Source organism: Mesoplodon mirus (genome assembly GCF_964341445.2).
Source record: "Mesoplodon mirus genome assembly, chromosome: 3".
Lineage (NCBI taxonomy): Eukaryota > Metazoa > Chordata > Mammalia > Artiodactyla > Ziphiidae > Mesoplodon > Mesoplodon mirus.
The window spans coordinates 20,091,479-20,108,021 of NC_138978.1; the positions used below are offsets into that span (position 1 = coordinate 20,091,479).

At 55.7% G+C, this 16,543-nt stretch overlaps 1 protein-coding gene across 5 annotated transcripts in view; it reads right to left on the reverse strand.

Moving 5' to 3' along the window:
• HSPG2 (heparan sulfate proteoglycan 2) overlaps positions 1–16,063 on the reverse strand; it is a 102,732-nt gene extending 86,669 nt beyond the window's left edge. For all 5 annotated transcript variants that reach the window (XM_082612555.1, XM_082612554.1, XM_082612553.1 and 2 more), the window contains exon 1: positions 15,918–16,063. In XM_082612555.1, the coding sequence (XP_082468681.1) occupies positions 15,918–15,980 (63 nt within the window). In that variant the 5' untranslated portion in view covers positions 15,981–16,063. The remainder of the gene's footprint in view (positions 1–15,917) is intronic.
• Between the last annotated feature and the right edge of the window lie 480 nt (positions 16,064–16,543).

Here is a 16,543-nt window from a genome sequence, read left to right on the forward strand (position 1 = left end):
TTCTTGACACGAAGAAAAGGCAGAATGATGACGTACTAATCGCAGCTGGTTGAGGAACCAAGTCTTTGAGGACGCTGGGAATCTTCAGTGACGAGACAGCTGGGCTTGGCCTCCCCCACCTCATCACCCCAGACCCCACGCAGCCCCCCAAGGCTCCTGAGAGCTGCACGACACTCTCACATGGCACATTTTCCTGCCTCTGAGCCTTTATGTATGCTGTTCCCTCCTCCCAGAATGCTATTGCTCTGGCTCCCAATCTAATTTACTCATCCATCCTTCAAGGCCTGGCTTAATTACCACCTCCACTCTGAAGTCTTCCTGGACCCCCCCACAAAGACATCTTTCTCCCCCATACATCCGTAGGACTTAATTTCTACCTCTTAAGAGGGCTAGAGATTTGGTCTTAAATACAGCCACTTGAGTAAATGTCTCTACTCTCTTGCTGGAACCAAAGCTCCTTGGGAACAAACACCAGCTTGAGTTTTTTTCATCATATTTATATATGATATACTATATATATATATATATATATTTTTTAACCTTTAGACACTTCTCAATGCCAAGCGACAGCTAGTGGATAATAAACAATATTTACTAAATTGAATTGAATTTTAATATTGGCTTAGAAGTTTGGGGACTCAGTGTCTTACGATTCTGCCCTAATCTCCTGTGATCCTGACAGGCAAGTCCCTTCCCTGCCCTGGACCTCAATTTGTACATCTGTAAAATGGGGGCAATGATAGTGCCCACCTTGTTGGGAGATTATTTGTACTTATTACATCTATTTAACAAACCCTATGCGCCAGGCACTTGACAAATGTTATCTTCTTAACAACCTCATTTTATAGAGGAAACTGACAGTGAAATTAAACAGATAACAGAGATAATGCAAGTCAGGTGCTTAGTACAGCATGTGGCACATGGTAAGTGCTAAATAAACTATAGCAACACTTTTTTTTTTTCTTTTTCTTTTCTACAGAATTGGGAGAAATTTAGCATACTTTCCCAGGGCTGGGTACATAGTAGATGTTCCTTAAAATATTTGCTGCTAGATTGACTCAGTCCCAAGAGTACCAGTGATAGAAGGGGTGACCCTAATTGAGCCCCGGGAAGCTCCTGCTCTGACTCCCCCCCCGCCCCGTTCCCCAATATGCCAAGCAGTGGCCACAAGCACAGTAGAGAACCCTTTTCTTGCCCCACCTTTCTCCAAGGACAGGAAGTGTGGAATGACTTTGGGGAGATGACTCAGGTCCAGCTGTGCTGATCCCATAGGCAAATGGAGAAAAGAGAGTCTGATTAAGTCTCAAAGACAAGGGATATTCTGGTCCTTCTCCAGTCCTGCTAGGAGCTTGGACACCCCATTCTTCTCCTCAACCCCAGCCCAGACCAAAAGAGGGGAAGGAGGAGGAGAATAGTGAAGAAAATCAACATTGATGGCGTTTCTATGTTGGCCATCTCTCCAGGCCCGAGTTTTCACAACTGTCAAATGATAATTCCTACATCATGGGGGTGGTTTTCAAGATAAAATGAGACAGGACTTCCCTGGTGGCACAGTGGTTAAGAATCCGCCTGCCATTGCAGGGGACGTGGGTTTGAGCTCTGGTCCGGGAATATCCCACATGCCGCGGAGCAACTAAGCCCGTGTGCCGCAACTACTGAGCCTGCTCTCCAGAGCCCGTGAGCCACAACTGCTGAGCCCACATGCCACAACTACTGAAGCCCGCACGCCTAGAGCCCCTGCTCCGCAGCAAAGAGAAGCCACCGCAATGAGAAGTCCATGCACCGCAATGAAGAGTAGCCCCCACTCGCCACAACTACAGAAAGCCCGCACGCAGCAACGAAGACCCAACACACCCCAAAAAAAAAAGATAAAATGACAGTGTATGTAAAGCAGAGCTTCTCCATCTTTAACATGCACAGGAATCAGCATGGGATCTTGGGATCTTGTTAGCGTACAGATTCGGATTCCGTAGGTTTGGGTGGGGCCTGAGACTGCATTTCTAACAAGCTCCCAGGTGAGGCCCCAGCTGCTGGTGCACGGACCACCCTTTAGGTTATGAGAACAAAAAGGGACTAGGACAGCACCTTGCACACAGCAGCCCTCAATAAAAGTTAGCTACACTTTTTCTTCTAGAGATTTAATCACTAAGAATCATCCCTAGGGGATTAGAACCGTTATTTCACCCCAATAATACTGAGGCCCTGCGAGGTTGAGTGGGTTGCCCAAGCACAGAAGGCTAGGGCTCAAGGCAGAAGCAGGGGACTTCCCTGGCGGTCCAGTGGTTGAGACTCTGCGCTTCCACTGCAGGGGACAGGGGTTTGATCCCTGGCCGGGGAACTCAGATCCCGCGTGCTATGCGGTGCGGCCAAAAATTTAAAAAAAAAAAAAAAAATCAAGGCAAAAGCAGGATTCGAGGCCATGTCTGCAGATCCATCCTTCCCATGTATCACACCATCCCAAGCCCCACCAGCCTCAGTGGCAGCCAGGGGCCTGGAGCTGAGGACACACCAGCCCTGCCCCTCAGCCCCATTGCAGGCCCCTGTTGGGCCAGACAGGCCTCCAGGCAAAAGCCCAAGCTCCCCCAAGAAAGGCCTTGCACCATCACTTCCACTCCCCCAGCGGCAGCTTCCAGCAGCCTCCCCCTCCATCGCCTTATAAAGCGGCCCCGATCTGCTCTTTTCCAAGCTGCAGTTTAATTTTACATGGAGTGAACCAACTGTCCTCTCCCTGCAGCCTCGCCCTGCTTCACACATTCCTTCTGGAGCAACATTACCTAATTTAACCATAGCCCCTGCTCTCCGGGGCTCTCAAAATAGCAGCTGCCAGTGGGGGAAAATGCCCTAATGTTATCAAAATAAACAATTCTCCCTCCTCCTCCATTCTTGGCCAGCACCAGCCTCAAGACCCAGCCCAGGGAGGAGTGAAAGCTGGGAGGACCAAGGTGGGCCTGGGGTAGACAGAGATCCCGCCAAAGCCCTGTTCTCACCATCCTTCCAGCCCTCTCATACGTGTTCCTGGGACACTCTCTCATATGTGTTCCTGGGATCTCCCCATGCCGTCCCCAGGCCCAAATCCTCCAGCTCATCCCGTGGGCCAGTGTTGCCCTGGTTACCCAAAACTAAGATTCAGCTTTCACTTTTTCCTAATAACGAAAACTACAGTAGTGATAATTGCTACCGTTCCCCAGGTATTCAGTACGAGCTAAATACTTCCCACACCTTGGCTCACTGACACCCGCAAGGTAGGGATTTAGTATTCTCCTGTTTCAGATGAGGAAATGGGTGCTCAGAAAGGTGCAGTGACTTGCCCAGGGTCACGTAGCCTGGAGGTGGCAGAGGTGGGATTGGAACCAGAGCCCAGCTGCCCCAAAGCCCTAACCATGTACTACCTTCTAGCTGGGATGCCTCTGCAGGGTCTGAGCCCAGGAGAGGAGGAGCGAAGGGGGTTTGGGGGCTAGAAAGGGCCTGCTCACCTGATGTATCATTGTAGGGTCTGTTCACATGGCTGGTGCCAAACCACAGGGGCCTGTTATACCCTAGCTCACATTTCACCCAGGTTTTGTGAGTCCTAAGTCTGTCCCTAAGACTCCAAGGGCACAGGCTGCCTGTCCATCTGTGATTCCAAGCCCCTACTCCCTGCTCCCTGCATCCCATGTGCCCCAGAGCAAGGCTGCCACATTAAAGCAGGGAACAAAAAAAAAAAAAAAAAAGCAGGGAGCACCCAAGTGCTGACATACCTCAGGTGCAACCAGTGGTTAAGGAGCTGGGAGGGCGGGGCCTCCCCCTGGCCTGCTCTCTTAACATATAGAGTAATCATTAACCAGGGCAGAGCATCGCACCCCCAGGGCCAAGGCCAGACGCTCCAGACCCTTCCCACCTGAGGAATTCTGGGGCCACTTTCCCAGCCACACCACTGGGATACTGAGGCCCCTGGTACAAGGGAGGGGTGATTGGCCCAGGGAGGCCTAATCTGCTATTACTATGCAGGTGGCCCAGAAGGTGCCTGGAAGGCACTTAGGAGCATCTGGGCCCTCTTGACTCACTACTCTTCCTGCCCTGTTCCCCTCCCAAAATTATGAAGACCCACAAGTGAAGAGGGTTGGACAAGAGGATGGACCCTGGGGTTTGGAGCCTCCTCAAAGGTCAGGGGGAGGCAGAAAGAAACCAAGCCCCAAGGTTTATCCAGGACGAAGTACCAAGGGCAGTCTTGAAGGGGAAAAAGGAAAATCACAAAATAATAGTTCCTGTCATACATCAACTGCCTGTTCTGGCTGGCGGTGATTTAAATGATGTCTAATCTTCACTAAAACCCTGCAAAGACGGTATTACCATTCCCAGCTGATAGCTAAAGCTTAGAGAGGTTAAGTCACCGGCCCAGGTCACACAGCAATAAGTAATGGAGCTAGGACAGGACTCAAGGCTGTGCCTCCTGCCCATGACACTGTCTCAAAGTATAACCTGCAGAATGAACAGATGGGGGGCTAACAGGCCACATAAAGGAGCCTCTGAGTCCCGGCCAGAAACCCCAGGTGAAAGAGCGGGTAGGGGTGGGGGTGGTATGCAGGGTGTCCCCCATATCTGGATGTGTCACGTAAAGGTGGCCCCTAGGGCTTCCAGCACCTGAGGCCTGAGTGAGGTGGGTGGGGCCTCCTGGAGTGTTGAAGGGTGGTGGGTGGGACCTGCACCCCCTCCCCCAGGAGGTCACTTAGAGAATTCCCTTCAATTGCTCAGGTGAAACCTAGGTGAGGCCCAGGCAGGCTGGAAGCTTTGATCTTATCGCACATTCCTGCCCCCGCTCCTGCCCCAGCCATCCCCGTCCTTGTCCCCTCCCCACCTCCCCCCATCCAGGAGGTGGGAAACCAGGCGGACTTAACCCTTTCCTCCCATTTCTTCAAATCAAATCCAGGCTTGAGCAGACCTCTGCCTCCCTCCAGATCCCCCAGAAGAGTGGGGAGAGAGACGAGAGGAAGGAAAGTGGAAAGCAGGAGCTTAAGCCCTACTCTCCTTGTTTAACTCACTCAATGTCACGGAGCCCCAAACCTGAGCTCCATGGGCAGCTTCCATTTCTCTTAAATTAAAATAACCAGACTCAGTATAAATAAGCCTCGCTGTTTTCCACATCCATGAGCTCATCTGAGACTCACAGCAAAACCAGACTGCTCTCCTCTCTGCCCTGTGGGTCTTCTCCCCTGCCTTAGCCCAGGGGGGCTGTCTCCCCAAGACCCCTCTTCCCACAAGCCAACTGGAGGGAAACAGACAGTAACTAGAATAACAAACAGGGGCTGAGACAAAGTCACAAAGACCCCAGCTATCTCCCAGAGGTCGTGTGGCCCTGAAAAGCTGCTCCCAAGCTCTTAGAAGACTCTTCCTTGAATGCAGCCTCCTTTTATTGAATCACCCTCCCCTTTTATTGACTAGTCTCCCCTGTCAGACTAGAAGCTCCTTCAATCCATGCTAGGTGTTTAAACCTAACACAAGGCTGGGCGTAGAGCTGGCACTCCATAACTGTTTGCTGTATGAATGAATGAACGGTCCCATTTTGCATCTGGGGAAAATTATGCTCAGAGAAGTTAAATGACTTGCCCTGGATCCCACTGACAGGGCCAGGAGTACAGGAATCCTGTGACTCCTAGTCTATGTTCACTTGCTCAACGGACGTTTACAAGGCCTCCGGATCTTAGCTCAGCAGCAGGTGATCTGATGTGGGCGGACCACTGCAGGAGTGACCCCAGGTCCACACGGGAGGACAGGTGAGGCTTCAGTAAGGTCTAATGGAGCAGGGGGTCTTCTCCCTCATCTGTTTCCCTGGCCCAGGGTCTGGCACTCGTTGGCAGGTAGTCAGTGAAGGATGACATGAGATTGGTAAGATGGTGGGCTTTACCTGGTAGCTACCACCAAGTCTTGAGGACAAGCTAACAGTTTTCTCCAAGAATTCAACGTCCCCTTCCTCTGAACTGGCAAGTGGCCAAAAAACAAGGAGCCCATTTTGTGGGTAGGAAAAGCAAGGTCCAGGGAAGATGGTCTGTAGTTGGCTGGCAACCAAGTGGAGGCCCAGGCCTTGACTTCTTGCCTCCTGGTCTGACCAGTTACAGGGCAGGGGACTGGAATGCTTGTCACCTCAGCTATCTTGGTGACTTCCTCTCATTCTTTTCCAGTGTTAATGACTCCAGCTGCAGGCTACAGCCTTCCTGCTCACACGCTTGACAACAATGCGAATCTAGGGAAGATGGGGACAACTTCTGGACCCCTGCCCTGGATGCCTTCCTCCTCCACCAGCCAAATCCTCCTTGCTCTTGAAGGCCCACTTCCTCCAGAAAGTCTTTCCAGAGAATTCATGCCCAACTGACCTTTTCCTTCCCTGACAATCTGCTATTGTCTAGACTGGAGTTGTGCTGGGTAACTATGGTCCACGAGCCCTACCTCTCCGACAAGACCCAGAGCTTCTGGAGAGGAGGGACCACCACTCTAATTTCTTACAGGAGGACTGACAGAGCTGGATTCAGCTCTCACCTTCCTCTGCACCTGGATGTGTGATCTTGGGCAAGTCACCTCTCTCCTCTGAGCTTTCTCTCATCTGGGAAATGGAGGCATAATCCCAATTACGTAGGAAAGTTGAAAATGCAGACAAAACACTGGCACAATGTCTGGCACACAGCAGGTCCTCAGGCAATGAATGAGTGAATAAATGAATGGACGGATGAAGACTTGATTCCTCTGCTGCACAAAGATGTTCAAATGACACAGTTTGGGGGACTTCCCTGGTGGTGCAGTGGTTAAGAATCTGCCTGCCAATGTAGGGGACATGGCTTCGAGCCCTGGTCCGGGAAGATCCCATATGCCGCAGAGCAACTAAGCCCGTGAGCCGCAACTACTGAGCCTGTGCTCTAGGGCCTGCATGCCGCAACTACTGAGCTCACATGCTGCAACTACTGAAGCCCGCGTGCCTAGAGCCCACGCTCTGCAACGAGAAGACACTGCCATGAGAAGACCACGCACCACAACGGAGAGCAGCCCCTGCTCGCCACACCTAGAGAAACCCCCCGTGCAGCAATGAAGATCCAACACAGCCAAAACAAACAAACAAACAAAAAAGAAACTACACAGTTTGGGACTTGTATATAGATTTTGCTCCCAACTGTGCCACTATCGAGGTGAGCACAGGGCTGCCTCAGAGCAGGCCCCACTCAGCAAAAATCCATTGAACTCCAAACAAGGCAAAACCTACAGGCCCCAAAGGGAGCTTGGGACCTGACTGAGAAGGATCCAGGTTTCCAAGGGTCTCGATTTCAGGGAAAGCCAAATCCACCTCCCTGGGGAATGTTATCACTAAACTGAGCTGGATGCCAAGGGGCAAAAGGCACCCAAGTCTGAGAAGTAGGAGCTGGATAAGCCCACATGGCAGATACGCAGCTTGCTGTACCCTCCGCCAAGGCTGGCCCAGTCCACCTCCTCAAGGCAGCCTGTCGTGACTATGCCAGTCCTCCCGGATCGTCCTCTCTCTCCCTGCAACAGGCCAGACCCACTCAGGAGGGGATGACAAGTCTGGAGTCAGACAACCTGGGCTCTATTCCCAGCTGTGCCAGGTACTGAACGGATGACTTGGGCCAGCCATGCCCCCCACCTCGGTGCCTCATTTTCCCCAGATGCACAATGGAGATAATAATGCCAACAGCAAAAGACCACTGTGAGGATTATATGTGATAATGCTGGGAGAGAGCCCTGCGTGGGGCTTGGCTAAGAGAGGGCGGCAACCTGGATGACTGAGGTCACTGGAAGTCCCAGGGCACAGAGACTGGTCTGTCCTCAGGAAACTCCTAGGTCTCTGTTCCTCTGGCCAAAGGGTCACAGGAAGGCAAATGGCAGGAGGGGGAGAAGAGCTGTTAAGTGATAGAGGCCAGCGGGGCTAGGATTTCTGAGGCCAGAATTTCAGAGCATCCAGTCCAGGGAGAGATGCAAGAAGAGGCATGATCCCAGTTCCCAAGTATTTGAAAACTGGGAACGCCAAACAAGGAGAGGGATGAGTCAGCTGGGGTGAGGAGGGGAGGCCAGGACCAGAAGGAGCGGGGGCAGAGCTGGCTCTTTGGGGGTGAGTTTGGGGAGGCGGGGGAGACAGAGGTGGAGGCAGGCACCTGGAGGTGGGCTGGGAAGGGGCCAGAGGCAGCTGGGAATTCCCAGCCCCACCCCAGGAGAAGCATCTGTGGGGTCACCTCAGGCCACCTCTAAAGTCCTTCCCCTGCCAGCCCCGGGCTGCCTCCCCATCCCCACAGCCTGGGATTGGGGAAAAGATGCCAAATGTTAAAAAATGAAACACCTGGACATGACCCATCCTACTGGGGAAGGGGCATGTCTCTACCGAGCAGCCCAAGGAAAAAGCCCAGGGTGCAGGGAGCGGTTACCAAGCACGAGTGCGTCTCTTTCCTTTTAGCCCTGCTATTTCTCTAAGAGCCCATGGGAGCCAGATTTAAAGCTGTGCAACTCCAGCTTCCCTGGCAATGGACCTGCTACAGGTTTGCCCAGGGCTCCCCGGGCAAGGTCCTGTCTCCTCCAGTGGGCCTGAGGGAGGGTGGGGCTGGGATGGAGTCCCAGGAAGCCCCCCTCCACCATTCCCCTTAAGATGCATGAACATCCTTTCTGTACCCATGGGAGCCACTTGGCCACACCCTCTGTTGCTCAGAGCCCACCAACTGCACACATCTGGGAAGGGGACAATGCGTCCACAGGCTCCAGCCTTTCCCAGGCCACACCCTGGAGTGTGCCCCCACTCCTTCTCCCCCTACAGGAAGGAGCAATCAGGGTGGAAGGGTGGACTTTTTCTTGCAGCTGCAGCCTCAGTGGGGGAAGGGGAGCCAGTGACAGATCAGATGCAGTTACATCCGGGGCTCACAGACGAAGAAAGAGAGGCAGAGGGAGCAGGGAGGATCCCTTAACTCGGTCATTCATTCAACAAGCTCAGAGCAGGGCCTGGGTCAGTAGGTGGCAGCAACTGCGATCAGGAGAAGGTGTGTCATGCTGGGCACTGGGAACCCCGAGTCAAATACCACTCTGGCTGTGCCCTCAGCAGGAACCAGACTAATGGAGCAGCTACTGACTGTCAAACACTCTCACAATCCAGGTACTGCATGAGGTGCATCCACCTGGTCTCATATTCACCCGGGAACCAGGCATCATGATCTCCATTTCTGTCCTGAGGCTCAGAGAAATGAAGCAACTTGCCCAAGGTCACACAGCCAGTTGGGGCTGAGCCAAGGCATGACCCTCTGAGCCCACACCTTTCCCTTGTCCTCAGCGCTCCAAGTCCAGTCGGGGCACAGAAAAGTGGAACATGGCACGGTGGGCACCCTGGCTTGTCTCACATGCTCCAGATCCCAGCAGAGAACAGTGGCTGGGAAGAAGAGCTCCCCTGCGTCCAGCCTCAGCAAGGAGCCTGGGCCTTCTTGGCCAGCTGGCTTCTTCAAGGCCATTAATTTTTTTAATTAATTAATTTATTTTTGGCTGCATTGGGTCTTTGTTACTGTGCGCGGGCTTCCTCTAGTTGCAGCAAGCAGGGGCTACTCTTCGTTGCGGTGGGCATGCTTCTCACTGCAGTGGTTTCTCTTTGTTGCGGAGCACGGGCTCTAGGCGCGCGGCCTTCAGTAGTTGTGGCATGAGAGCTCAGTAGTTGTGGCGCAGGGGCTTAGCTGCTCCACGGCATGTGGGATCTTCCTGGACCAGGGATCGAACCCGTGTCCCCTGCATTGGCAGGCAGACTCTTAAACACTGAGCCACCAGGGAAGTCCTTCAAGGCCATTAATTTATTCACTCAATAAGTGTTCACCTACTATTGCCCAGCAGCCTAGCACCGGGCAAACTGTAACAAACAAAACTGAATGCCCGCCCTCTATGGGCGGAAGATGGGGAAGACAGTGAATTTCAATAAAACACATAAATATACAAGCTGTGAGCTTAGGCTGGGGGGTTCCCAAGAGATCGGTGTCCGCAGCTGCACAAATGTATTCTCAGCAAGAACCCCCTCCAGGCCAATGCAGAGGCTCCAACTTGGGGTGGGGGCTGTGGGGCTGCCCTAGCTGAGAGTCAGTCCAACACTGTCCCCTCCCCCATGCCATCCCCTCCATCACCTGCCATTCTCTACCCTCCTCCCAAGTCTGCTCCTCTGGAGCTCTCCTACCTCAGTTAGTGGCAGCCCCACCTTTCCGATGCCCAAGCCAAAGCTTATATGGAGACGTCCCTGACGCCTCCCTTTCTGTCCCCTCACCCCCATAGCCAGTCCATCAGCAAATCCTGTTGGTCCTACTTTCAAAATATACTCAGGATTCAACCTTTTCTTCGTGCCTCCACTGCCCTGGTACGAGCTCCCATAGCCTCGGGGCTGGGTCGTGGACTCCTTGCTTTTGACCTTGATGTCCCACGTTGTCTTCTCCACACAACAACTAGAGTGATCTCTCATCTCACTCAGAAGCAAATCCAAAGTCTTTCCTGTGGCTGAGGCTCTGCCCCACCTTCCCTTGCCAAGCCCCTGGCCGCATCCACCAACCCTCACCCATGCTGCTGCAGCCATGTGGGCCCCCCTGCTTTGCGCAGACACACCAAGCACACCTCTGGGCCTTTGTGTCAGCTGTTACCCCTGCCTGGAGAGCCCTTTCCCTAGATACCTGTAGGGCTCACACCCTCACCTCCTTCAGATCACTCTCTATCCTCTTCCCTGCTTTATTTTCTCTTCCAAACACTTACCGCCACCTGCCATATTATATTTATTGGGTCTCCCTGCACCTGCTATAATGCAAGTCACCTGAGGGAAGGGAATTGGACTTTTATGTTCTCTGCCGCAACCTCGGCACCTAGAACAGGGTCAGGTACTTAGAAGATGCTCGATAAATATCTGTGAAATGAATTTTGAGTCTAACACTTCGGGGACTTTAGTTTACAGAATATTTAATTGCATACACCATTGTCCACTCATTCATTCAACACAGACTGCAAGCCTCTGTGTGCCAGACACCACCCTGAAATCCAGAGCAACAGAGAAACAGGGCACCCTCCTCTGTGGCTCAGGGACAGGGCTCTGGCAGGCAGCCGGGAGCTGGTCCTCAGGACATCTCACAGATGTCACGAGTACCCCCTACCCTGGGATGCTCTGAGGTCCCTGCAGCCCTGGCACACATGGGCATCAAGGAAAGGAGGGGAGGGTGGGTTCTGGGGGCGGCTGACACTTGAAGGCCCCGCATTCCCAGGCCTCAAAGAGCTGCCTTGTTCCCAAGACTTTCAGGACGGTGCCCCTGGCCCAGCCATCCCAGCAGCCACGAGCCACTCCCTTCTCACGGCCGCTATGGCCGCTATTGACATGCACCCGACGCCACCAGGCTGGGCAGTGAAGCTGGCGGCTCCCCGCGAAGCGAGTTCCACACATTCTTCTGGGTTTCAGTCAGCCAGCTCTGGGCGCTGGGGCAGCCAGCAGGCCCCGGCCAGGCCCTGGAAGCAGGAGGGGGCAGCAGGGCCAAAGAGGCCAAGGCCGGAGCTGGGGCAACATTCCAGCAGGGCCAGGACCCTCAGCCTACCCTCCTGCTTCCTGGCGGGAGAGAGATGAGGGGAAGGCCGGCGTGGGCCCTGGGAGGAAGGGCAGGGGGCTCCGCAGATCCTTGGGAAGCTGCGGGGCGGGGGGGGGGGGGTCGGGCGGGGGACGCGGCCACGTTCTGCCCCTCCTCCTCCAGCCTGAGCCCTCACAGCGGGGAGTGGACTGGGGCAGGGGGCAACAGGCCAGGGCTGGGAGCCCTTCCCGCATGTCCCGAGTGGTCTGAGGGTCCAGAACCCACACGTCTGGCCTCCAAGTGGCTTCTGAATCATCGTTCCAGATCTTTCCACATCCTGGGCGGCCCCCTCACCCTCCCTCCTGAGACTCGCCCCAAGGCCAGGCAGCCCTGAAGCCTCTGCAGACTCACCCTAAACCTTCAGCCCCCAGGGAACAGCCAGGGGAATCCAGTGAGGACTCCGGGCCGGGCGGCCAGCCAGTCTCCCCTTCACTTCCCACACAGGGTAGGGCCCGGCCTGGCGCACTTAAGCCTTAAGGCCCCTGGATTAATTCAACTGTCTCTAGGGTCTCAGGGAATATTGGTGAGGAAATTAATTAACAAACCTACAAACGAACAGGCAATCCCACAAATGACTGCCCTAGAGTTAAGTCTTTCTAGGCTCCCGCCAGGGCAGGTGTCCCCAGGAGGCCCCGTGGACACTCGGGCACACCCATCCTGAGTGCCTCTGTCCCCAAAGCCAGACCCCAATCCTCCTTGCCCGAGGAAGCCCTTGCACCACCTAGGACCTGAGTCCTTTTATCAACATCAGTGGTGACAGTTTTATCAATACCCACCGCCTGCCGGCTACGAGCGAGCGGGATGCCGGTAGGGTGCTGAGGAGCTTCGTGTGGCTTCAAAGCCTGGCTCGTGGGGCCTCCAAGCAAAGTGCATGTGAGTTGTTGGGCAAGTTATACGATCCCTCTGTGCCTCAGTCTCCTCTGCTTAGAAAATGGGGACTGTACTCATAGCTATAGCTTAATTCATTCAACAGACATATTTACTGAGCGCTTACTACCTGCCAGGTGTTAAGGAGAGAGCAGCAGTGAACAAAAGCACGTAAGGTCCTGCTCGCATGAAGCTTAAACGGGGGGTGGGGTGGGGATAAACAAGTAAATAAATACACATCAGATAGTGACAAGAAGAAAACAGAGCCATGTAAGGGGACAGCTGACATTGGGCAGAGCAGTCAGGGACTTGAGGGAAGTGAGGCAGGGGGTCACGCAGATATTTGGGGGACAAGCATTCTAGGCAAAAGGAACAGCAGATGCAAGGCCCTAATGTGGGAGCGTGTCTGGCACGGTCCAGAAACAAAGGCCGGCATGTCTGGAGTGCGCAAGCAAGGGGTAAGTGGGCAGGAGGAGAGAGTTGAGAGGGAGAGGGGGAGGCCAGATCTGTAGGGCCTTGGGGGCTAAATTAAGTCAGGGGCTGCGGTCTGACGTGAGCAACATGGGGAGGGCAGGGAGGCTGTGAGCGAGGGAACAACGTGTGAGGATCCGTTGAGAAACTTCATGCGTGGCAGACAGTGGGCACTGGATTAATGTGAACTATCCATATTATTTTGTCAGCATCTGGCAGTACCCCAAGACTGCCCTCCCCACTACTGCAAGCCCTAAACCCAGTCACCTTCTGCCACCTTCCTTCCACCCATCTCCCGGGCTGGGCCTCAGGCCCGCAGATCCCAACTTGCCTGCACTCAGCCTGAGAACAGGCCCGGGCCGAGCCGGTGGGGGTCCTGGACTCCCTGGACACAAGGAACTCGGCTGGTGTGTGGCGGGGCGGGGGGGGGTTGTCCATCTCTACCCCCGCCAGCCTCTGCCTCCCTCTGTGGACAGACCTGCACCCTCCCTCTGGAAATCTCCAGCGCACACTCACAACCCCCTCCAGGCGGCAGATCTGGAGCAAGGGGGAAAGACAGCGCGGCCAGTTATGTCAAGGGGAGGGCTGAGGTAACACTGCCCCTGAGGGAAGGGGAGGCTCCTCCATTTCCCGCCTGGCCACAGCCTCCCCAGCAAGAAAACCCAGGGGAGGCAGGAAACAGGTATCTCAGTGACTTCCCCCCTCAGCGCTGGAAAACACCACTATCATCCTCAAGAACCCGTCTCTCTTGGCGGCGCCGGCTCCAAGAAAGGAAGGGCTAAGGCCCCAGCAGGCCAAGACAGGCCCTGAGTCACCCAGGCCTGGCCCCCTCCCCCAGCAAGCCTTCCCACCTCCTCTGAACTGAAATTATTCCCACACTTAATCACAGACCACTATTCCCTCTGTCTCCTGCCCCCAGTGAGGTCTTGAGCTCCCTAAGGACCACCTTACCCTCCCCTTGCGTCCTACCCTCACCCACTCACTGTCATGCTTGCAGACATGAACTGAAAGGCAGGAGAGATAAAGGGCAGCAGATGAGGAGGAGCCCAAGCCTGGCTAGGGCACAGGGCTAGAAGCCTGCTGGCGTTTAAAACTTACAACAAACTTCTCACCCCCATTTTACAGATGTGGAAACTGAGGCTCAGAGAGAGGAACTTGTCCCAGACACACAGCTAGGAAGTGGCAGAGCTGGGATTCGAACATGGGTCTGTAAGACTCCAGAGGCCAAGCTCTTTCCAGCCCTTCTACCCTCAGCCTAGGGTGGGACCATGAAGACCTCGGTGTGGTTGCTGAGGAGACTGTAATCCCACCGGATCAGAGCTGCCTGTTGACCCATCTCAGTTCTGGCAAAGTGCAGCCAGGGCCTGTTTCTGTTCACCCATAAGCCCCCAGTGCTGGATGCACTGGTGCACAGTAGGTACTCAGCAAGTATCTACTGAATGAATGAACCCTGAACTCCTGCTCACTGTCATGGAATGCTGCCTAAAGATGTGGTGAACGAACAAGTGAATGAGGATTGGCTGCAATCTGGGAATTCCTCCCATACACAGCAAACATCTCCTTCCCCCCTCCCCACTCCTGCCATGGTAGAACCCCTGACTAGGGGGCAGAGCTGGGGTAGGGTCAGAAAAGGAACATTTCATGTGCTAGGTTGGTGTCTACTTTTTGGAAAAGTAAAGATCAGTGTTGGGAGGTGCAAGTTCAGGTCAAGACTGGGGAGCAACTGGATGGATGGGCCCTGCTGGATGTGTTGCAGTGAGAGGCTGACAGAGGATTAAGGAAGCTGCCCTGATGGGGATGGGGGAGGAGAGGTGCTGGGTGGGTGGGGCAGGAGAGGTGAAGGGTCAGGTCTGGGGTGGGGGTTAACGAGTGACTCAGGAGGGCAGAGGTGAGAGGGAGCCTGCAAGGCGAGGACAGGGAGTCAGTCACTGGGCAACCACTGGCCAGCTTAGATGAGACCCTCTCTTGGCTCTGAGAACAGGGGACAGGGATGGCCCAGCACCACCTGAAAGAGGGTGGATTGGCTCTGTGGTTCGCCACGCAGGCCCAGATCCCCAGATGTGCCCCATCCACATCTGCCACCAGCTCCCTGCCCACTGACCCCGCCCTGCCTTTCTCAGGTTCACTGGGTCCTCAGAGCCTCTCCGGGCCAAGTGTCCTCTTTCTCTCAGCATGGACCCATTCAAGCTCAGAGTAGGGGGCTGGACTGTAGGGGCAGGCCTCCCCTGCACCTTGAAGACCTGGGGAGGAGAAAGCTGGGGAAACAGAGCCACTCACTGTCCACCACAAACTGGCTCAGCAACAGGCACTTTTTGCACGTACTCCACCCAGTCCTGCACTTTGAGGCCGTGTATTCTGAGTTCCCCTTGGGCATGTGGGCTGGTCTCAGAGAGGTTAACAACTTGCTGGAGGTCACACAGTTGCTCAGTGAAGAGCAGAGATTGATTCAATTCCTGGGCTGTGGGACTCCAGGGCCCGTGGGTGTTCCACACAAGAATCAGTTGTGTCCAGAACGGTTCTTTACTTGTGCCTGCCTGGTGACCAGCTCCCCAAGGGGAGAGACGTCGTGGTAAAGTTCCAGTGAGGATGGATATGGTCCCCATCACCACTGAGTGCCCCTGTTCCAAGCTGGCAAAGAAAGGCGTGTCCTCGCCCTGCCGAGTTCCCACCCTGCTCGAAGTTTCTCAGCCTGGCCCCCAGGAATGGCAGGCCGGGCCATGCCTAGCGCGAGTCTGAGACTCAGCAACGTGGCCGGGCGACCCACGGGCTCCCACGAGGGCCGGCCCCGCCCCCGGTCCGTCGCGGGGTCCCCCGGGTGCCCTTCGGGAGAGCCCCACGGAGGAGGGTGGCTCCGGCCTGTGCCGGCCCGGGGTCCCTGGCGGGCGCCGCCGTCCCGGGCCAGAGTCCCAGCCGCGCAGCCTCGGCGCCCCAGCCAAGGTGGCGGGGGCGGCGAGCGGGGCCCCGGGCGCCTCCCGCCTCTTCGCCCCGCACACTCACCCCGAGCAGCCGCCCGTGCAGCACCAGCGCCAGCAGCAGCGCGCCCACCGCCTGCCGCCCCATGGCCCGGCCCGCTCCGTTCACTCGCTCGCTCGGCGCCCGCCCGCCCGCAGCCGCCCGCTCGCCAGGCTGCCGAGTCCTCGGGACAGGGCGGCCCACTCCAGCCACCCCCACCCTTCCCGCGGCCGCCCCGCCCCCGGGGCAAGGCCCCGCCCCCGGGTCTCCCCGCCCCGGGCACCAGGCCCCGCCCCCTGGACCGCCCCGGGACTGAGGGCTGCGCTCTCCCCGGCCCGCTGCGCAGCCAACTGAGCCTTTGTCTGGGCCCCCAGCCCCCTCCAGGCGGGCCGCGGCCCAACCCGGCTCCCCGCCAAACCCGGCCTGGAGTCTGGGATGGGACGGGGGCTGGGGCCCTGCGCGTTGGACCACCCTCCCTCCACGTGCACGCCTCTCCCGCACCTCCCCACCGACCCCTGGACTCCTAAATCCATCTGCTCTCACACCCTTTCACACTCCGCAGACGTGACTGCACGCGGGCCGCTCTCCAGGACCTTCCAGAATAGCACGCGCTCACACGGGCGCGTTTGGTACACGCGCTCACTACAACTTTGGCTCACAAGATTACCTGC